This window comes from Carcharodon carcharias, chromosome 5 (genome assembly GCF_017639515.1).
Source record: "Carcharodon carcharias isolate sCarCar2 chromosome 5, sCarCar2.pri, whole genome shotgun sequence".
Classification (NCBI taxonomy): Eukaryota; Metazoa; Chordata; class Chondrichthyes; order Lamniformes; family Lamnidae; genus Carcharodon; species Carcharodon carcharias.
In genome coordinates this window covers 74,408,708-74,431,493 of record NC_054471.1, presented here as the reverse complement: position 1 = coordinate 74,431,493, position 22,786 = coordinate 74,408,708, and the positions used below count along the sequence as shown (strand labels likewise).

Below are 22,786 nucleotides of genomic sequence, written 5' to 3'. Positions count from 1 at the left end.
ATGGGTGCACAAGCAAATGTCATTCCCATAAGCCTGTATCATAAGATAAGCCAAGAAAAACAGCTAACTAAAACAAAAGTGAAGCTGTCTACTTATACAGGTGAAAAAATTGCAGTCAAAGGCAAGTATACACTTAAAGTGAACTACAAAAAAGAGTCATAATCTCAAGCACTTCCATTCATAGTGGTGAAAACTGATGCAAAACCCATTCTTGGAATCAAAGCTTATGAAAATCTGAAGCTAATCAAAAGAATAATGACTGTCACCACTGATGACATCCTGAGCGAGTAAAAAGGTGTGTTCCAGGGGATTGGTTGTTTAAAAGGAGAACACACCAAGATTGGCAAAAACAAAACTGTGACACTCAAAATACACCCGCCCAGGAAAATGCCAGTAATGCTAAGAGATTGACTGAAAGCGGAGTTGAACAGAATGGAGAAACTTCACATCATCAAGAAAATTGAAGAACAGACAAAGTTCAATTGTAATTGAAGAAAAATCAGATGGGAATCTGGGAATCTGCAAGTCTATCTGGATCCCAAAGACCTAAACCAGGCATTACAAAGAGAGCATTAGCCGCTGCCCATAGTGGAAAAGATCACGTGTAAGCCAGCTGATGCTGAATACTATTCAGTCTTGGATGCGAGTTGAGGCTTCTGGCAGGTCAAGCTGGGTAAACACAGCTCCTATTTCTGTACCTTCAACACACCATGCAGGCGATACACGTTTTTACACTTACCTTCTGGTATTAATTCAGCTTCCACAGAACAGTGTTTGAAGCTGTTTGAAGAGTTCGAGGATGCGGAAACCTATATCAACGATGTGCTGGTCTGGGGAGCCGCACGAGAAGAACATGACGATAGACTGAGGCAGGTGCTGGCCAGGGCTGGAGAAAGGAACCCCAAGTTGAAGAAGGAAAAGCGCAGGATAGGCCTTCATGAAATCAGGTACTTGGGACATGTGCTAACAGTGAGGGACTGAAGCCAGACCTGAGTAAAATTAAAGCAGTTGTGAACATGCCACCCTCAGAATGTAAGAAAGACTTGGAGAGGTTTTTGGGAATGGTGACCTATCTTGGGAAATTCATTCTGAACATGTCAGACCTGACAGCACCTCTCAGAGAACTCCTACAAAATGATGGGGAATGGCACTAGGAACAAAGTCACCAGGAAGCTTTGACCAGTCTGAAAAGAACACTGACCCAGGCACCAGTGTTAAAGTATTATGACTTCAGTTAGCTGGTCAAGATCTAAGTGGACACTTCAAAGATTGGCCTGGGAGCTGTCCTCTTACAAAATGAGGCACCAGTGGCAGACACTTCAAAGGCAATGATTGAAACACAGCAGCGGTATACCCAAATAAAGAAAGAAACGCTAGCAATTGTGTTTGGTCTAGAATGCTTCCATCAGTGTGTCTATGGCAAAGACATAGTGGTAGAGTCTGATCATAAACCTTTGGAAGCTATACTTAAAAAAACCCCTGAACTATTCACCACCAAGAATCCAAAGATTACTAACGCATCTTCAGAAGTACCAGGCCAGAATTAAATACAAACCGGGCAAGGAAATGTACATTGCAGACACTCTGTCACGTGTATACCTACCCATCATGGAGGAAGAGAATAAAGAAACAGAAGCACAGGTTCACATGCTGACAAAGAGCTTACCTGTGGCTGTAATCAAACTGGATGAGATCAGGGAAGCGACTAAGAACAATGTCACCCTGAGAAAACCGCAGCAGATTGCACAAACTGGTTGGCCCATACATCAGAGTGTAGCTCCTTCTGCTCTACAAGAGTACTGAAACTTTTGTGAGGAACTTCATGTAGTAGAAGGAATACTTTTCAAGGGAGAAAAGATCATGGGCAGGATTTTGCCCTTGATGGGGTGCTCAGCAGGGGTGGGCAGGGGCAGTCGGGCAGCCAACCACCGCCTGTGATCGGCTCCGCACCACGATTTCACGTGGGCAGGCCAATTAAGGCCCGCCCTTCGTGGATCGTGAGCGGCAGCTCTGAGAGCTGCCTGTGCGGGCGGGGGGAGGAGGGCGAGCCGGGCCCAGTGCGCAGTTCGCGCATGCGCGCAAAAGAGCGCTTCAATCTCCCTGAGGCATGGAGCTGCCTCAGGGAGATTGAAACGCCTATTAAAAAATTAATAAAGACAGTAAAAATTTAATAAAACATGTCTCCTCATGTGACATGTTTTTAATTCCATAATAAAGTTTACATTTAATGTTTATTTGTTTTAGGAAACCTCATCCCGCTCGTAGATGAAGTTTCCTAAAAATGTAAAGGCCTCTTAGCCTTTTCACCTGCCCGCCAACCGTAAGGTTGGATGGGCAGCATAAATTTGATTTTAATTAACTTGTTAATGGCCTTAATAGGTCTTTCAGTGCGCGCCCGCCGAACGGAATATCGCGTGAGTGTGTGATGACGTCGGGACACATGCCCAATGTCATCGCACGTCATTTTACACTCGGGCATGTCAGACACGCGCCTGCATGCTGAGTGTAAAATTCTGCCCCTTAATTCCTGCAACACTGAAGAAAGAAATGCTGCAGTGCATGCATGGATGTCATCTTGGCATAGAAACATGCAGGTGAAGTGCTTAAGGTGTAATGTATTGACCTAGAATGGGAACTCAATCGGGGAAATGGTGAATGCATGTGCAGTGTGCCAAAAGTACAGTAAATTGCAACTAAAAGAACCACTTCAACCACAAAGTTCCAGAGAGGCCCTAGCAGAAAATTGGAGTGGACTTGTTCACATTTGTCAACAGTAAGCACCTACTAGCAGTAGATTATTTCTCACAGTTCTTTGAGTTTGTGCTGCTGAGAAATTATAGTGCATCACTGTAATAAATTATTTTAAATCAATTTTTGCTCGCCATGGAGTGCTCATCTCAGATAACAGTCCACAATTCTCAGGCACTGAATTTCACAAATTTGCACAGGACTGGGAGATTTGTCACACTACATCAAATCCCAAATATCCACAATCCAACAGAATAATGGAATGTAACATGCAGACCTTAAAACACTTGTTGAAGAAGGCAAAGGTGGAGGGAAGATACCCCTATCTGGATCTGCTGGATTTCAGGAATATTCCATTAGAGGGTCTTGGATCATCTCCAGCACAGCTCCTGATGGGGAGAAGACTAAGAACTATGCTTCCAATTGCACCCCAACTGTTATTACCACAGCCAGTGAACTATAGCCTAGAGGACTCCTCAAACTGAGATAGCAGAAGCAAAAACAGTACTTTGATCAAGGCGCTTGACCTCTGCCTGACCTGAACAAGGGAGAGATAGTGAAGATTCAGCATGAAAGAATCTGGAATCTTGCTCTTGTCACAGGAATCACAGGAGAACCAAGGTCTTACATAATGCAGGCTCCAAATGGACAACAGTACAGGAGAAACCAGAAATTCTTATGGAAAACAAATAAAACGCAACCCTGCCCTGAACGAGAAAGTGTGGCCGAAGGTCAAAAAACCAGAATTCACCAGTGAAGCAGCAGATAACCAGACAAAGCCTGAGAGTCCTGAAAACTATCCAAGGGGTGATAGTGGCACAGAGCTGGAGAAGGCACCATGTCCTTCAAAATCACCTCTGTCCCCATTCAGAACATCCAGTGGAAGAATTGTGAAAAAAAGCCACAGAGATACAGAGATGAGTAAAAGACAAAACAGACTGATTAAAACAGAGTGAGAAAGAATAGATAAGGGACTTTGTGTTGAGTACTATAAAAGTTAACATAGGGAAATGTCATGATAATAGTTGATTGTGGTAGTGGACTTCAGTATTAGATACTATACGGTACTCTGAACTAGATAGGGGGCCACCTCACCTGGGGATTGGAGGTCAGATAGCACACGTTGAAACCTGTCTTGATAGAATTCAGTCACTGCAGATCTGGGCATATGTTAGAAAGATGTGTTATCTGTAGAGCTAGCTCAGTTACAATGTTGATGGCCTGTGTGCATCACTGAAATAAAAAACAAGACAACATCCATGAGCTGTCCCAGTTTAAGGAAGATGCCGCTGAGCTGGCCGGCGAAGGTGAAGACGACGATTGCTCATGTGGGGAAGGCGAGATCAGCCTCTCCCAGCAAGCCAGTGTAGATGAGCCCTCCACGAATTGATCACATCCTGATAATCGCAGTGAGTGACAAACAAAGTTGCATTCTGTCTTATGAACAAAATCGATCCTCTCTCTCTTACAGACATCAGCAAGTAGTCAGACAGAGCTCCGGACCAGCCATAAGTCCCAGTTCCCAGGCCACTTCAGAGGAGGATGCTGAGGATGCTGAGGATGAAGACCCATCACTGCATTCATCTGCATTCTCCACCAGGGCAGAGACACACACCCCGGTGGTCATAGATCTAGGTTAGGCTCGGGGTCACATTCTGGGGAATACGTCACTGACACATCTCCGCAGCAGTCAGAGGCAGTGACAGCCCAGGTCTCTGGCACTCAAAGGACTGCTGTGGATCAGGCACCCATTGATTCTGAGTCAGATGGTGAGCATCTGCAAGCGGTCATCCCTAACATGCTAGAGATGCAACAACAGGCGGCAGAAAATCAGGTAGAGTTGCAAGAGGTAGTCAAAAGACTAGAGTGAGGGATGGAGGAGTCCATCCACATTCTGCTTTATGTCACCTCAAGGTCTCCATGGGAAGGGTGGCGGCTGCTGTAGAGACCTTGGTCCAGCAGATCCTGCCGGATTTGCATTTAAACTTGTACGCCACCACTATAGGCATTAGTGAGATCCATCAGAGGCTAGGCAAGAGGAGGGCAGTGCCTCTTGACCTCCCTCCAGGAGCCCCTTCTCAGGGAGCCAGGCAGCGGCCCTCAGGCACTCTTAGGGAGAAGGACCAGCAGCTGGAGACCCCAGGGCTATCTAGCCAAGTAACTTTGAGAGTGTCCAGCCAATCCCAATCTCCTCTGCCTGTGACCCCGTCATCTCCAGCTGTACAGGCCAAGGATTGTGCACCTGCCCCACAGCAGGAGACCCAAAACAGGCCAGGACACTCCAGGCCTCAGCCCTCTAGAGGACGCCCACCAAAGTCATCAAAGACAACAAGGTGTAGCAATCAGCAGGCTGCCTCCACCTCTACTGCAGATGTCAGGAATGCACCAAGACGTAGCGGTAGGGTTAGAAAAATGACAAAACTCTTACATCACTTCTGGGTCATGGGTGTTCAATCATGCACCTTTGTAAATACATTTGTTGTTCATGAGAATGCTCTCATCATTTGAAAGTGGCGTGCATATGCACCTATGTTCTCTCTTATTGCGAGGGTGAGTCATGCTCCCGCTCAGTGACCACCTCCCTTTGTGAGCCTCACATTCATGTGATGCATAGCTGAGTTATGATAGTTACTCGACCATTAAGTTATGTCAGGGAGCTGTGTCAAATTCTACTGGAAGAGTTCACAAAAGAAATAATAACTTCTACTCCTTACAGTCAGGCGTGCTCAATAGCCCTGAAAGGTTAGCTGTAATTGTTTCTCAAAATGAGATGGCTGTCTTCATTAGTAGTACTAAAGCACAAGACCTGCAGCCCTGATGGTCTGTCCAACCATGCCCACACCTAAGTGGCCGCTAAAAGTTACTCCTTAAGGTGGCAACAACTGCGTCAAGTCCTTTGTTACAATTTTTGCGCTGTTGTGCCAACTTTTACTTCCCAGAGTGCATGGATAGAGCATTCGCCGTTGACCTTTCCAAAGTTTAGGGCCTGGTGAATCATGAAGGTTGAAGGTGCAGGTCCGAATGACGAACTTGCTCTCGATGTTACTAGGTGTAAAGGCCTTTGAGTGCACTGGCATGGCACTAAAGAACAGAAGGAATGTGGCCTACATGTTAATCCTCCTGGAATCGTGTGGCTATCAGCATGGCACAGCATGTCTTCCACATCGTACTTCTTCAATGGCATCCTTATGTGGAAGCTGACCCTCATCTCCCTCTTCAGGTTCCTGTCCTTCCTGATGTTCATCGTCTGAGGAGCTCTCGGCTTCCTCCATGTCTCCTACAGGCAAGGGGTGCCCCCTTTGAAGTGCCAGGCTGTGAAGGGTGTAACAGACCACAATTATGCGGGATGCTCTCTGTGGAGAGTACTACAGAGCCCCAGCTGAGAGATCCAAACATTGGAAGCGCATCTTCAGGATGCCAATGGTCTATTCGATGATGGATCATGTCAAGCTATGCGCCACATTGTATCTCTCCTCCGAGGCACCCTGAGGATGACGCATGTGTGTCATGAGCCATCATTTGAGCAGGTACCCCTCATCCCCAAGCAGCCAACCCTGTAATTGCTGAGGCCTTTCAAATATGTGAGGCACCTGGGAGTGATTCAGGATGTATTGAGTCTTGGGAGCTCCTAGGGTACCTGGCACAAATGTGCATGATGTGCTTCTGATGACTGCACACCAGTTGAATGCTCAGGGAATGAAGCCCTTTCCTGTTAATGAACAACAGGGGCTGCTGCCATGAAACTCTCAAAGCCACGTGTGCAATTTATTATGCTGTGTAGTCTAGGGAAGCCTGAGGTGGCTGCAAACCCCAGAAATCTAGCAGCTTGGCTAGCTTCATCGAATGTGAAGTTCACATAATGATAAACCTTACTGTAGAGGGCACCTGTTATCTCCTTGATACATTTATGTGTTGAGAACTGTGAGATGCTGCATGAATCCCTGGAATGATCCGCTGGAAAAAAATTGAATGTGGCAGAGACCTTCAGGGGCATTGGCTGGGGATGTCCTACCAGTCCATGGGGCAGATATGATCCACCACTTCTCTTGTCAAGCATAGACATGGCATTGTATTTCATTCATTTCCAGATAGGAAAGTCTTTTTCGGTAGACACTTTGCCATGCAAGTTGCTTCTGTGGGATGGGTCTAACCTCCTCATCCTCTGGGCCTTGCTGGGGCTCCCCTGGACCATGGACCTTGGGCTGGGCCTCTCTTGAAGCTCTGCTTGGTGGTGCCAGGCCCTTGTCCTCAATTGGATTGCTGCCATCTTGAAGGCAGCATTGAGCGCAGGCTCCATTATTCATTCCTCCTTTTCCCTGTGGGCTGATGGATACAACAGATTAATGAATACTGGGCAAATATAGCAGATCTCCCACTCGAAACTGAAAGCCACCGTCATACTCTCGAGCTGTGTCTGAGCTCCTTGCTTATCGCTGAGATAGCCTTATAGCTGACGTGTAAACTCACGGGTTGACATGACCAAGTTGCCTACCCTGATACTTGACATCTCAATCCCACAGAGGTTGAAAGAGGTTTGACACATTCATGAAATGTGCCATCTTATAAAGGCACATCTGCAATCTCTGATCTGGCATGTGATTAAGCTCAACTTGCACTTCAGCAATGACCGTTATCCATGCGAATTGGAGAAAGCACATTAAAGGCTCTCATTGATGACCTGGCAGTTATGCAGTCACTGTGCTTCCTTAACGGTTGCCAACATTTTCCATCTTCACATACCTCTCTGTTAATACTCAAGTGGAGCAACAGTATTGTGAAGCCAGTATCTCCTGCGTGTTTCATTAAAGTGACCAAAAAGGCAGTGACTCCAATTGCACCTTTGTAAGGAAGTCTTCCACTTTTCTCTCAGCTCTGACTCTATTTTAATGTTGTGACTCTAAGCAGTTTGAGGGTGCCCTCTGAATGGGCCCCTCAGTCTGGCCATGGGCTCCTCCCACACTGCCTCAGACCCTGTGCAGATTCTTTTCCAGTTTCAGTTTTAAACTGTGCAATAACTTCAGTGTTTTGATGAACGTGGTGCTGCAATTCTACTTCGAGACCAGTTTCGACCCAACCCCTGTCAGTGTTTGGGTCCCTCCAATCTTCCTGGAAAGTCACAATGTGCATATAGACCTCTGTCTGATAATTCTCCAGCCTCCCCCAGTAGCCATGGATCCCTTTTTCATAGTGATCTACATTCCAGTCCCCCATCTGAACCCATCACTGTTGATGTCCTCATGCCCCATGTGGACCTCACCCCTCCCCATCTTGAGGCTGTGTGCACAGTGACAGACAGAAGAAAAACCCCCCCACCCAAGGAGATATTCAAGTACCCCACCCTTTATTACCTTCTCCCCATTTGCATGCTGGAGATGCCTCCCCTAACCATGAGCATCTGCAGCCCAGTACCGAGCCAGACAACCCCATTGCCACCAACTGTAAGACAATGAACACACCCTGCACACCTGTACCTCAAACCAAATGAGCATACAGGCCTTGCCCTTCCCTGGATTGGGACTACTATAACATGTGTGCCATGCATAGCCTAGTAGCATGGCCCGCAAAGCCCCAGGACTGCCTTTAATCTCTCACCCTGACTGAGGTTCACAAAGCCCCAGGACTGCCTTTAATCTTTCACTCTGACCTCTTGGCCCCAGACCATGGACAAATGACTTTCAATGAGTTCTCCCCATTCCTTCATGACTGATCACAACACAGTCTCCCTCCCCACCCCCACCTCCATGAGTCTCTGTGGAACCCATCCCTCATGTGCAAGTCATTCCCCGCTCCCAACTCCACGAGTCTCTCTGCAACCCATCCCTCTTGTGCCACACGAGCACAACACCGCCCAAAATTGCAGAGTTCGCATGCATTCCCTCCCATTCATGAAGTTTGATACCCTTCTGTATTTGCATTCTAGTCTTCCATGTCAGGCTCCAGTCTCCCCACCCTCGGTCTCCCTTCTGCCTACCATAGTTTTCACCACACCCCCCCCCCCATTCCACCCTACCATATTTTCCCTCATGCCTCTGCATTCCTTCCCCCTCCCCCGCACCTCAAACCCCACTGAACCCCTTTGACTCCCATGTCTCTGTCATCCTTCCTTTCCCCCTCCCAGTCACGATGCTGGTCTCTGTTACACTGAGTGCTGTCCTCCCAGAGTATGGAGACATCCAATGTGAGCAGCCCAGCTCAACACCTGAGGCACCCACCGTGAGCAACCTAGCTCAACACCCAAGTCACGACCATGAGCAGCCCAGTTCAAGGCACCCATTGTGAGCTGACCAACCCTACACCCCACAATTGCAGTGTAACACTGGCATTGCTGAGAAACTGGAGCAACGCTGTTGCCGGTAGGCTTTCAATGTTGCACTCATCTCAAAGTTACGAGCGAAGTGAGGGCAGACAGCTGCACACCACTTACATCTGGCTGTGATTTACAGCTGTTTAATTTCCCACTTGCATGGCATGTAATTGGGAGGGGGAGTGTGAATCCAGTGAGTAGCGTTTTTAATGAGTGTTCATGACATGATAATGCATGCAAATGGCATTCCCAACATGGATCAGTGGGAAACCCGACCCACCATCAGCCCATCATGAAAGTGGTGAGGGGAAAATTCCAAACTGATTTCCCACTGGCGGGGTCCTGACTTTTGGCCTCTCTCCAAATTTTCCATTCCCGCCCACCATAAAACTTGCCACCAGAAAATCCCACCCTGTATCTTTAAGCTATCTCTTAAATCTTGAAACTCTCTTTACAGGACCTTGGTTCTATTCTTCCCTACTTTCATGGCTCCAAAATGGACCATGACATCTGGCTCTTTCTGCCTCTAAAATCCTTCCTACCCATTATATTATGTGTTTTACCTGGCACTCACTATGGGACTCTCAATTTATGGCTACAAAAGTGTCTGTCTATTTCCTAACCTTGACCTTAACGGTGTTACCACTGTACGCTTGCACTTAAGTTCCCCCTCTTTGGCTCCACATGCCATGGAATTGCTTGTAATTGCCCTCCTTCAAACTGTTGTCACTATCATAGACATTCAGTGCTAAATATCTGGTTTTCAATTCAACACTCTGAAGGGATGCCGGCATTGCCTGTCCTACAGGCAGCATGGAGGATGCCTCTAATGTAGCAATGACCTTGGGGTCCAGGAAAAATGGCTGGGGCTAGGGGCACATTACTATAATGAGCAGAAGTTCCCCCTCTCCTCCCTGAGCTATGACATGAGTCCTGACTTAACAAGTATAGATAACCTAGACTGATATTTGACTCTGCTGTGAAATTGTTTGTATTTTATTTGATTAATTTCATTGACTGCTGCAGCATCTTATTCATTGAGTTATTGCTACATATTCTCTCTTTCCTTCACTTCTGGGACTGTTGCACTGTTTTTGCTGTTTGGGTTTTTTGTCTTCTGTTAATATTAACAATTTTCATATTTTTCACTTAAGGAGGTTGTGTTATGTGATGGGAAAAGGTGAGGCAGTGCCACTTTTTGTGTTGCTAGGATATCCGTTATTTTGCATCCATTATTATATTGAGCTTCAATAATTTTTTGGATACCAGTCTCATTGTACCTTTTGAACTTTTATTCCAGAATATCCTGGTATGTATTGATTACCTCATTTTGGAAATGATCAAGTAGGTGGTGTTTATATATTTGTCATATTTTAAGTATATTTACATGGTCAATTAAAATGTTATTTCTGATTTTGTAGAAGTTTTAAATATGTTCAATCTGAAAAAGAAAAGCCATATAATATTACAGAAAATATGTCATAATTATATATGTATATCATGTATGATTATTGCATTGAGGTTTGTTGACAACTAAACTTTAATTTTATATGTGGGCGCACTTGATGTTTGCTCACCTTTATGATTTATGTGTCCAAGTTAACAATATTGTTGATACAAAACAAATCCACAACGTTTTTAAAGACAAGTTCATAGCCAGTGCCTACATTTGCACAAGTAGATCCGAGTCTTTATGAACAATGATCTATAGGTTGTATATTTTGAGGCTTATCAGGTACTGAGTTCATACAATCAAAGCACAATGTCTAAATGATTCTATCATCAAATATGATAAACATTCTCAATGCTTCATAACTGTTTAACACAGAGGTTGTTTAATGTTTTGCTGAGAACAGTTGTGATGTTAGCAATTGTGCAATAAGGCCTAAATTGTGAGAGACTGCTCCAGTGCATTGATCTGCATGATCCTGTATTACTGGTCATTGGTTATCCAGGTGTTGATGAAGTGGAAGCCTTTGCAATCCATGTATGCCATGGGATTGTACATGGAGAGATAGAAAATGAACTTTAGAGACTCTTGCCTTGCACAAGAATATCTGATGCTGCTGCAAGAAAGTTATGAAAGTATTTCCATAATTTCCCAAGTGACCTATGGCTCTATGACTTTTTCTTTGCCTGTATTAACTTTCTAATTTGGATTCTTTACATGTACAATCAGCTTATAGGGGGATTAAAATCCTGTAGGCAGGCTATTTCTCAACAGAAAAATTACCACATTCAGTTATAAATATCATTGCCACTGCCAAAGTTGTCAATCAATATTGTTAAGAGAAACATGGGCAACTGTGAATGCCATTGATCTGTTGTAAGAGTTGCAGTCATCCATTGCCTTTTTTATTAGAATAACTTTAAAGATGATTGGATAATACTTCTGTGGGTAGATATGTCTGTAGAGATGGATCCATGCCATCTTGCCACTGATCCAAGAATCAGGCAAAGAGAGGCTGAGGTAAGACTTTAATTAACAACTGTTTCTTAGGCGCCATGGCCGCAAAGTTCAGTTCATTAAGTGCCTGTTTTTCAGCACTACAAGTTCTGCCTCAAAAATTATGTCATTGGTGCACCCACAGACTTCTGATGCTGGCCATGTAGGTATCATTTTGGTGAGGGTGTTAGAGTGCACTAGGGAATGTCCGCCAGAAAGTTGCAAAGTAGGCAGACTGTTATGTCAATCGGTGTGCAATGCTGATTGAATGATAGTGGTGCAATTCTGGAGCTCAACGTTCCAACTTAACCCCTTTTCTTAACCTTGCATAGCTGAACATGCATTCAACAACAGGAAGGATCCCCAACCAGCACTTACTTAAGGGAATGATCAACTACTTTCAGGTTAGTTGCTGATTGAGTTCTACTGGCACTGGCTGCGATTATAGAATGAATGGTGATTGCCAAAGTGTACAGGGAGTGATGCGGCCCGAAGTGAATCTGATTTCAAGAAGGCGCTAGAGATAGCACTGGCCATGGATAGCGCTGTAAGAGATTCTCAAGCAATACAAGGTGTGCAAAATGGCATTGTCCTCCACATCGGGTGGGAAACCTCAGCCAAAAGTGACGCGAGAAAGCAAGACTCTGCCAAGAAGTGGGAAACACTAGCCGAAGAATAAAGTAAAATAACTTGGCAGCAAAATCGAAGAATAATTTTAATAGAAGTGGAAACAATCAGTCTTTTAGTGATTGGCAGTTTAAAAAATCGAATACTACCATTGTCACAGAAATGGACATATGATGAGGCAGTGCAAGGAAAGATTCAAGCAGGCTTATAAACAAAAGAAGAAGCCCAATGAAATCTACTATGTAGAAGAGCCTGAAACAACAAATTCTGACATTTACCCATTGTTTAATCTGAAAGTTGGAAAGACAGAACCAATATCTGTCGCAGAAACAACAAATTCTGACATTTACCCATTGTTTAATCTGAAAGTTGGAAAGACAGAGCCAATATTTGTCGCAGTAAAAGTAAATGGCAAACTTGTTAAAATGGAAGTAGGCACGGGAGCTTCCACTACTTGGGGAATACTTTCAGACATATGAATTATGGTGAACATCAGTTAAGCTTGGAACTAACAACTGCCAAGCTAAAAGCACACACAGGTGAAGTCATTCAAGTAAAAGGCATAAGTAGAGTAACTGTCCGTTATGGAAACCAATCGGCAAAGCTACCTGTGATAGTGGTAGCAGGAGAAGGGCCAAATATCCTTGGGCGAGACTGGTTAAAGGAGATTAAGTTAGACTGGTCTGAAATCTTCTAGCTGAGAGCAAGTGGGTTACCAGAGCTACTTATAAAGTACGCCACCATCTTCAAGGACGAACTGGGAAAAATCCAGGGCCTGCAGGCCAAGATTTTTGTCGCTCCGGAAGCAACCCCTCACTTGAGCAAAAACAGAATTACCTGGAAAAACTCAGCAGGTCTGGCAGCATCAGCGGAGAAGAAAAGAGTTGACATTTCGAGTCCTCATGACCCTTCAACAGAACTGAGTGAATCTTAGGAAAGGGGTGAAATATAAGCTGGTTTAAGGTGGGGGTGTGGGGAGAGAAGTGGTGGGGTGGGTTGTAGGGACAAGCAAGCAGTGATAGGAACAGATAATCAAAAGATGTCACAGACAAAAGAACAAAAGAACACAAAGGCGTTGAAGGTGGTGATATTATCTAAACAAATGTGCTAATTAAGAATGGATGGCAGGGCACTCAAGATACAGCTCTAGTGCGGGTGGGATGGAAAGGCTAGCAGGGCATAAAAGATTTAAAAATAATGGAAATAGGTGGGAAAAGAAAAATCTATATAAATTATTGGAAAAAACAAAAGGAAGGGGGAAGAAACAGAAAGGGAGTGGGGATGGAGGAGGGAGTTCAAGATCTAAAGTTGTTGAATTCAATATTCAGTCCGGAAGGCTGTAAAGTGCCTAGTCGGAAGATGAGGTGCTGTTTCTCCATTTTGCGCTGGGCTTCACTGGAACAATGCAGCAAGCCAAGGACAGACATGTGAGCAAGAGAGCATGGTGGAGTGTTAAAATGGCAAGCGACAGGGAGGTTTGGGTCATTCTTGCGGACAGACCGCAGGTGTTCTGCAAAGCAGTCGCCCTTTGAGCACTTGGCACGTCATAACATTCAAGGCTGTGGGCCAAGTGCTGGTAAATGGGATTAGGTAGATAGGTCAGGTGTTTCTCACGTGTCGGTGCAGACTCGATGGGCCGAAGGCCCTCTTCTGCACTGTGATTCTGTGAATCTGTCACAATATTCATGTGCTGAAGAATTTTGTTCTGACTTCAAGGATTCTGCACAGGCCACTTGCTTGCAAACATGGTGCAATAGTTTGCAACCCCCTTGGCCTGCAGCAGTACAGTGAGAATGAGCAGAGGTGATACAGAGCTGGAGAAGCAGGAGAGAGAAAGAGGAGGAGGTGAAGAAGGACTCTCAGCAGGAGGCCATATCTACCTAGAGTATTGGTATGGTAACATAGTAGTTGTGGTACCGGACTAGTAATCTAGAGGCCTAGAATAATGATCAGGAGACATGAGTTCAAATATCACAGTGGCAGCAGGGAATTTAAGTGTAATTAATGTAAAACCTGAAATTAAAAAAAAACTAGTATCGATAATGGTAACCATGAAACAATCGGATTTTTGTAAAAAGCCATTTGGTTCATTGATATCCTTTAGGGAACGAAGTCTGCCACCCTTTCCCGGTCTGGCTTAAATGTGAGTCCAGCCCCACAGTAATGTAGTTAACTCTTAACTGCCCTTTGAAATGGTACAGCAAGCCACTGAGTTATATTCAGAGAGGTGGCTCACAATCGCCTTCTCAAGGGCAATTAGGGATGGGCAATAAATGCTCATCAGTGACACCATAATCCAATGAATGAATTTAGAAAAGAATAATTCTCCTACCTCAACTTCAATGAGAAACAATGTGCAGAGTTTTAACTACCAAGGGCAGGCAGGTTCAGGTCCAGGCAGGGGATTAAATCCCTGAAACGAGGCATCGGGTTGGGAACCTGTCATGATCCTGTCCACTTCAGTGTTTATTCCTGGCAGATTTACAGGTGAAGGGAGAACCCCCATGCAGCTGTCAAGTAAGACATTACAATCTGCTGATCTAAATAACTTTGAATTTAACCCAGAATTCTGGTTTTATGGGTTTTCTGAGCTGTGCAACTTACCAGGAACAACCAGGCGAGAGCACACCAGGGAATGCTTTATCACTGAGAAAGACATGCTGGGATGCCTTCAAACAACAAAATTGAATAGCTGCAACCATTCCTAGGTGAGAAGCAGCTACCCACAGAACTTCTTCTGACAGTGTGCTCTTCCTGCTTGACAGGTGATTTACAACTTCTTTGAAATCACCACTTGTCTTGGACTTCATTCACGTGGATCTGTACTTCCCTGTTGTCACCTTTCGTTGTAGAATGGGAGCAGTTCATGCAACTACCTTGGACCTTTGATGAGGGATTTGAGAAACAACAATCCTAAATCAAGAGCACCAGAAGCAACAAGAGCAACACCAGCAGCAGCACGGCCACCTTCTCCTTAGGCACATACCACTCCACAGAACCTGAGGACATGGACACAGAGATCTATCTCAAAGGAGGCAAGACCTCCTAACAGAGTAGCTACAGGCATCTCCTTTGAAATGTGTAAGCACCAGTGCCTCAGAAGGCTCAGGCATTCATGAAAGGCCATTGCTGACATCTGCAGCTTCCTGGAACAAGATCTCTTTCCCAACGGACCAGGAGGACATGATGCCACCAAGGTGGTTACCACTGAAATGGCTCAAAAATGCTGGGAAATGTGAGCGTTGACTAATCAGATCTGGATGTGAGGGGTGCCTGGATAAAAAGCTAGGAACTGCAATATGTGTTATATGAACACACTAGCTGGAATTTTATGGTCCCGTCACAGCAGGTCGGGGATGTAAAATGTAGCGTGCCATTCTAAACTCCATTGACTTTGGCGGGAATGTAAAATCTCATTGCTTTAAAATTACACCCATTGTTTTGGATTTTAGTCTTTGGGGGAGGATTGTTGTGCCAGAGAATGCTTGGAAAATCAATCTGAGGAGCTTTTCATCTGAAAGTGTTCTGACACTTAGGTTTTCTGCCCTCCTGAGGTTTTTGGAGCTCAGGATTCAGACTCAAGTTTTGAGGGATCACATTCTTGCTGCTCATTTCCTCAGCCACTTCCATCCACATCTGCTTCTTTGGAGGGGTTGGCCCCTTGCTTGCATCCTTTGCAAATACTACCTTGGTTATAGTCCCTCAGATCCCACAGCAGGATCTCCAGGTAAAAATCCAAGACCTGAGGGGGAGGCAGCACTCTCAGGCCTCATCATTTTTATGGTTGTTGATTTCTGTGGATTCCATGTACAGTTCAGTCACATCAACCTGTACCAGGGTTCCTTTATCTAGAAATCCTTCCTTTGACAGATTCAGTACCTTATCCAGCCCACACTTTCTGACTGGCCAGGAAACATGGAAGTGGAATGCTAATATGGTGGCTGAATTAAAGAGCCACAACACAGCCACGTCAATTCCAAATGGGTTCTCAACCTGCTATCAGCCTCAGCAGTGAATGCAGGTTTATTCAGTTGAGATTCCACCCAGTGCATCAAACATCTCTGCTTAATTAACAGGCTCTTTACTGAAATCTGCCACCTGCTTCAGCAAGGGCTACAACCTCAGAGCAAGTGGAAGTTGGTGTTGCCAGTGGCTGTGAAGATGACCGTGGCCATGCTTTCATCTCATTTGAGGCTGCAACAGGCGATATTTGCAAAATCTCAGTTTGTCATCCACTGTTACATGAGGAGGTCTCTGAGGCTCTTTGCTCTAAGGGAGCTGAATACATTTCACCCTCTGCAGAGAGAAGCAGGCAGAGCTGCATATGGCCACACACACGTTCATTATCTGAGGAACTACAAATGGTACCAAACACAATGCAATCATCTGCAAACGTCCTACTTCTAACCTTATGATAGAGAGAAGGTCATTGAAGCAGCTGAAGATGGTTGGACCTCTAGGGCACTGCCCTGAGGATCTTCTGCAATGATGTCCAGGTGCTGAGATGGTTGACCTACAACAATCAGAATCACCTTCCTTTGTGCAAGCTATGACTCCAATCAGTGGAGCAATTCTCCTCTGATTCCCATTGACTTTAATTTTATGAAGTACTTAGATGCTACACATGGTCAAATGCTGCCTTGATGTCAAGGGCAGTCATTCTTATCCCATTTCTGAAATTTAAGTATTTTGCCCATGTTTGGACCAAGGCTATAATGAGATCTGGGGCAGGGTGTTTCAGGCAGGAACCACCACAAGTAAGAAGAGGGTGGCTACTAGGTGACAAGTGCTATCACTTGGCTCATCACTCTTACGTGCAAAACATACATGTGGGCGGCATGCATTTAACAAATGCCATGTTGCCACATGAAATGTAATCAAACAGACTATTGGAGTGCTTAAAGATTGCTTCTGCTGCCTGGGCTGCTATAATTGGCACAGTATAGCTTGCTGTGTGATGTATGGTCACCTGCTAAGGAGTAGCAAGAAGGGAGGAGGCAATTAACTCATTCCCTTTCAATCCTGGCTGTCCATGATCAACTATTCCAACTGCAGTATCGGTGAATGTAATCCCAATTTCCCCATTCACCAACTGTCCTACACCTTACCACCCCTCTAATACTGATCTTCAAGCATTCTTTTGCCCGCAATGCTAAAATAAAAGTCACCAGGAAGAAAACATTCCAAACCAATTCTAAACACTCCCACATTGCAACTAATCATACTTGTGCATTCCCTTAATGCTTGCTTTCTATGTGCCTTTGCCTATCCTAGTGCTCCTACACAGTACTGCAGCATGGCTGGTGAAAGGCTCCTAATGTTCAGTGGGAGAGACTTCAGATGGTTTTGCAGGACAACCTCAACCTCTGGTAGGAGGCTCAGGTTCTGACTGCACCATATTGGCATGGGCGTCAGCACTCTGGGCTGGCTGACTGAATGACAGACAACACTCGGGTGGAGTGGCAGTGGTGGGAGAACAAATGTTGTCATCCTGAGAGAGGAGAGAGGAGGTTCGTGCTCCACTGTACGACCGCCATTAATGTAATACGATCATTATTAATCTGATGTGGCCTTAACTCCACTTTCCTCCCTGTCCCCCATAACCCTTGACTCCCTTGTCAATCAAAAACCTGTCTAACACAACCTGGAATATATTCAATGACCTAGCCTCCACTGCTCACTGGGGAGAAGAATTCCAAACACGAATAATCCTCTGAGAGAAGAAATTCCACCTTATTTCCATCTTAAATGGGAGACCCCTTATTTTGAAACTGTGCCCCCTAGTTCTAGATTCCCCCACAAGGGGAATTCAGCATCTCAGCATCTACCCTGTCAGAAGCCCCCTCAGAATTTTATGTTTCAATAAGCTCACCTCTCATCCTTCTAAACTCCAATGAGTAAAGGCCTCATAAGACAACCCCTTCATCCCAGCTATCAGCCTGGTGAATGTTCTCTGAACTGCGTCCAATGCAAGTAAGTCCATCCTTAAATAAAGTGACCAAAACTGTACACAGTTCTTCAGATGTGGTCTCAACAGTGCCTGTGCACTTGTAGCAAGACTTCCTTACTCTTGTACTCCATCCTCCTTGCGACAAAGGCCAACATTCCATTTACCAATTACCTGCTGTACCTGCATGCTGACATTTTGTGAATCATGTATAACCCAGGTCCCTCTGTATCACAGCATTCTGCAGCCTCTCCATTTAAATAATACTCTATGTTTTTATTCTTCCTACAAAGTGGACACGTTCACATTTTCCCACATTATGTTCCATCTGCCAATTTTTTGCCCACTCACTGTACCTATCTGTACCCCTTTGCAGCCTTTTTGAATCTTCCTTGCTTTCCTACCAAGCTTCATATCATCAGCAAATTTGGCTACAGTACAGTTGGTCCCTTCATCCAAGTCATTAATATAGATTGTATATAATTGAGGCCCCAGCACTGATCTCTGCTGCACTCCACTAGTTACAGTTTGCCAACCTAAAAATACCCATTTATCCTGACTTTCTGATTCCTGTTAGTTAACCGTTTCTCTATGCATGCGAATCTACCATCCTGAAAACCATATGCTGTTACCTTGTGTAGTAACATTTTATGTGGCACCTTATTGAATACCTTTTGAAAGTCCAAATACACTACATCTACGGGTTCCCTTTTATCCACGTTGCTTGTTACTTCCTCAAAGAACTATAATTAGTCAAACATGATGTCCTTTTCACAAAGCCATGTTGACTCTGCCTGATTTTATTATGATTTTCTAAATGTCCTGCTGCTACTTTTTTAATTATGGATTCTAGCATTTTTCCAATGAGATACTTTCCTGCTTTCTGTCTCCCTCCTTTCTTGAGTAGAGGTGCTACATTTGCAATTTTCCAATCCACTGGGACCTTTCTAGAATTTAGAGAATTTTGGAAAATCATATCTAATGCATCTACCATCTCAGCAGCCACTTCTTTTAAGATCCTAGGATAAAGTCCATCAGAATCTGGGGACTTGTCAGCCTTTAGATCTAATAATTTTCTCAGCACCCTTTCCCTGGTGATTGGAATTGTTTTAAGTTCCTCCCCCCTTTTACCTCTTGATTTACAATTATTTCTGGGATGTTATTTGTGTCCTCTACAGTGAAGACAGACACAAGGGCAGAATCGTCTGTGCCCACTGGTGTGGGCATGCTTGGCGTGAGCAGACAATATGACGAGAAGGCCAAAAATCGGTTTCATGAGGTCATGAAATCAGTTTGTAATCATCCACTCAGCTCATCAATAGTGGACCGTGTTTCCTGCCATTGGACCTCAGGCACCTCATTGTAATGCACCTACATATCATTATAAGCCCAGCTTGCCAGAATCATCCTCGCATGCTGGATCGTCCGCCATCACGCCGACGTTTTACAACTGCACATAAGTGACGTGCACCTGGCGAGCTGCACTTCGCTTGGGTCTTTGAGGGTTTTTTGCCTACCTTACTTCGGTTAGCGCTCACATTCACCAGTGCCAAGCTTCACAGACAGCACCACATCCCTTTTAGGGGGGCTCATGGGCAGGTCTCTATCTACCAGACCAGCCATAAGGCAGGGGTGGCTTTGTATGGCTGCAGGGCTGGGCTTGGTTGGGGAGGTGGGAGAAGTGGCCTCAGGCAAGGCAAGAAGCTACAGGGTGAGGGCCGTATTGGGGAAGGGAGCTATCGCAGGGTTTGTGTGGGGTCACAAGTTGATCTGTGCAAGTGACCTCAAGTTGGTAGGGACTGAGGAGGCAATCTTCAGAGCAAAAGAGGCCAGATGGAGATGTGAGGGTGTGCAGGAAAGAATGAGTGGTGATGTCCCTTGAGCTGGCAGTGAGTGAGATGCCAGTGCATGTCTGATGGGCTTGAATCTGAGAGTTTAGAGTGATGAGATTGTTGCCTTAACCTGACGGCACAGATGAGATCATTCGATCTCTACCTGCAATGGATGGCCAACCTCTTCTGTGCAGCATTGGCAGTGATCACCACTGCCATCGCCTTCCATGTCGGAGCGGTAATGTTACTGGCCCTCCTGTGGACAGACTGGGGGTAGAGGACATCACAGCGGGCCTCCACGGCATCCAAAAGATGCTTGAAGGTCACGTCACCAAACCTGGGGACTGCAGTCTTTTTGCCTTTCGAGGCCATATGTCTTCTGTGCAGCAGTCCTGGGCTGGAAGCTCTGAGGGAGGTGTGCATGTGGCTACACTATAAATATGGCGCACGGCATGATGAAGCGACGAGGTGATGGCATGGCAGGTGAACGAGAGCCCTCTACCATAGCATTGACATGTTTCCCGGGAATGCATAACTAAAGCGGCTGGTTTGGGATGATAGGGTGGGAGAAGCCTCCATTGCAGTCAGCGGGTAAAACATTGTTTTTCCTGTTCGTTACTGCACTTAGTGTAAATCTGGGATGATCCCACCCAAAATATCTGTTCAATGCATCTGTCATTTCCTTATTTCCCATTATTAATTCCCCAGACTCACTCTCTAGAGGACCAATGCTCATTTCAGTTACTATTTTCCTTTTTAAATATCTGTAGAAATTCATATTATCTGTTTTTTATATTTCTAGCTAATCTTCTCTCATATTCTATTGCCCCACTCATTTTTTTTTAGTAATTCTTTGTTGGTTTTTAAAATATGTTTAATCTTCTGACCTGCCGCTAATCTTGGTGGAATTGTATGCTCTTTCTTTTGATTTTGATACTATATACTATTGTTAATGTCCTTCGTTAGCCATAAATAATGCATCCTTCTCCCAGGGCAGGATTTTCCGCTGAGTGGGCAGGCATGTGCCCAATCTGCTCAAGTGTAAAATGATGCGCGATGATGTCGGGCGAGCATCCCGACATCATCACGCACTTGTGCAATATTTCAGTTGCCAGGTGCATGCGGGATTCAGCAGCGTGCCCACCGACAATTAACAGGCCTATTAAGGCCATTAAAGTGATAATTGAATGAAATTTTTCGCGAGAAGGCCAAGCAGCCTTTGCATTTTTTTAGGAAACTTCATCCACAGATGGGATGAGGTTTCCAACGGCAACTAAAAATTAAATAAAAATTTCTAAATTCCATTCATAATATGTCCCTGCTCATGGGACAGAGTCATGTGAGGGGACATGTTTTCAACAGTGGTAACATTTTTATTTTTCAGTTTTTAAACCTTCAGCTCTCTGAGGCAGCTCTTTGCCTCAGGGAGCTTTATTTCCCCCACCTGCGCACATGCACAAACTTATGCACTCACTCTCCTCCCACCCCCCACCCCGGCAGCGCTGAGCATTGCAGCGCACGTCTTACGCTGGCTGGCTGTTAATTGGCCAGCCAATGTGAAATCAATGCTGGGGCCCGATCACGAGCAGCAGCCAGCTTCGTGACCACTCCAGGATCCGCCCACCGTATCTGCCCAACAAGATAAAAATCCTGCCCCTAGAGTTTTTCTTTCTTAGTGGAAAGTATCTTTGTTGAGTTTTATGAAAAACCTCTTTTAATGTATTCCATTGCATTTGTTACATTGTTGTAAAAGAACCTTTAGAGATGAGTGACCATAATATGATATAATTTTACATTATGTTTGAAAGTGAGGTAGTTCAATCTGAAGCTAGGGTATTAAATTAGAACAAAGGAAATTATGAAGGTATGAGGGGCAAATTGGCTGAGGTAGATTGGGAAAATATTGGGAAAGTATGACGATACATAGACAATGGGCAATCTTTAAAGAATTATTGCATAGCTTGCAACAATTATACTTTCTTTTAAGGCACAAAACCCCCTAAAAAATCAAGTCAACCATCGCTAACAAAGGAAGTTTAGGACTAAAAGAAAATGCCTAAAAAGTTGCCAGAAATATTAGTAAACCTGAGGACTGGGAGGATTTTAGAATACAGCAAAGGAGGATCAAGAAACTGATAAAGGGAGAAAAGAATATGAATGTAAATTAGTAAACATAAAAATGGATTGTAAGCTTCTGTAGATATGTAGAAAGGAAATGTTTAGCTAAAAGAAATCCATTATAGGCAGTCAGGGGAATTTATAATGGGGAGTAGAGAAATGGCAGGAAAGCTAAATGATTACTTTGTGTCTATCTTCACTGAGGAAGATACAAGAAATTAGAGTTCCAAGGGACGAGGGAGAATGAAGAATTGAAGGAAATTTGTATTAGTAAGAAGATTGTATTGGAGAAATGAATGGGACTGAAGTTAATAAGTCCCCGAGACCTGATGATCTACATCCCAGTGTGTTGAAAGAGGTAGCTATGAAGATAGTGGATACATTGGTGACCATCTTCCAAAATTCTATAGATTCTGGAGTGGTTCCTACAGATTGAAAGCTAGCAAATGTCACTGCACTAGTTAAGAAGGGAAGAAGAGAGTAAATGGAGAACTATAGATCTGTTAGCCATACATCTGTAAATGCTAGAATCAATTATAAAGGATTTGATAAGTGGACACATGGATAATAATGATCTGATTTGGCATAATCAGCATGGATTTATGAATAGGACATCATGTTTGATGAATCTGCTGTTGTTTTTTGAGGATGTTACTAACAGAATTGCTAAAGGAGAGTCAGTGAATGAGTCTACCTGGATTTTATGAAGGCTCTTGAAGTCCTCCAGAGGAGGTTCATTAACAAAATTAAAGCATGTTAGATAG

The 22,786-nt window shown here is 44.5% G+C and overlaps 1 protein-coding gene across 2 annotated transcripts in view; it reads left to right on the top strand.

Annotated features, from left to right (window-relative positions):
- The window catches only part of LOC121278460 (collagen alpha-1(XXI) chain-like), a 468,271-nt gene that overhangs the window by 106,775 nt on the left and 338,710 nt on the right, over window positions 1–22,786 (top strand). The window contains exons 8-9 of one of the 2 annotated variants that reach the window (XM_041188909.1): window positions 10,353–10,361; window positions 11,831–11,902. In XM_041188909.1, coding sequence (XP_041044843.1) covers window positions 10,353–10,361; window positions 11,831–11,902 — 81 coding nt within the window. The remainder of the gene's footprint in view (window positions 1–10,352; window positions 10,362–11,830; window positions 11,903–22,786) is intronic. The other variant, XM_041188910.1, reaches the window with a different exon arrangement.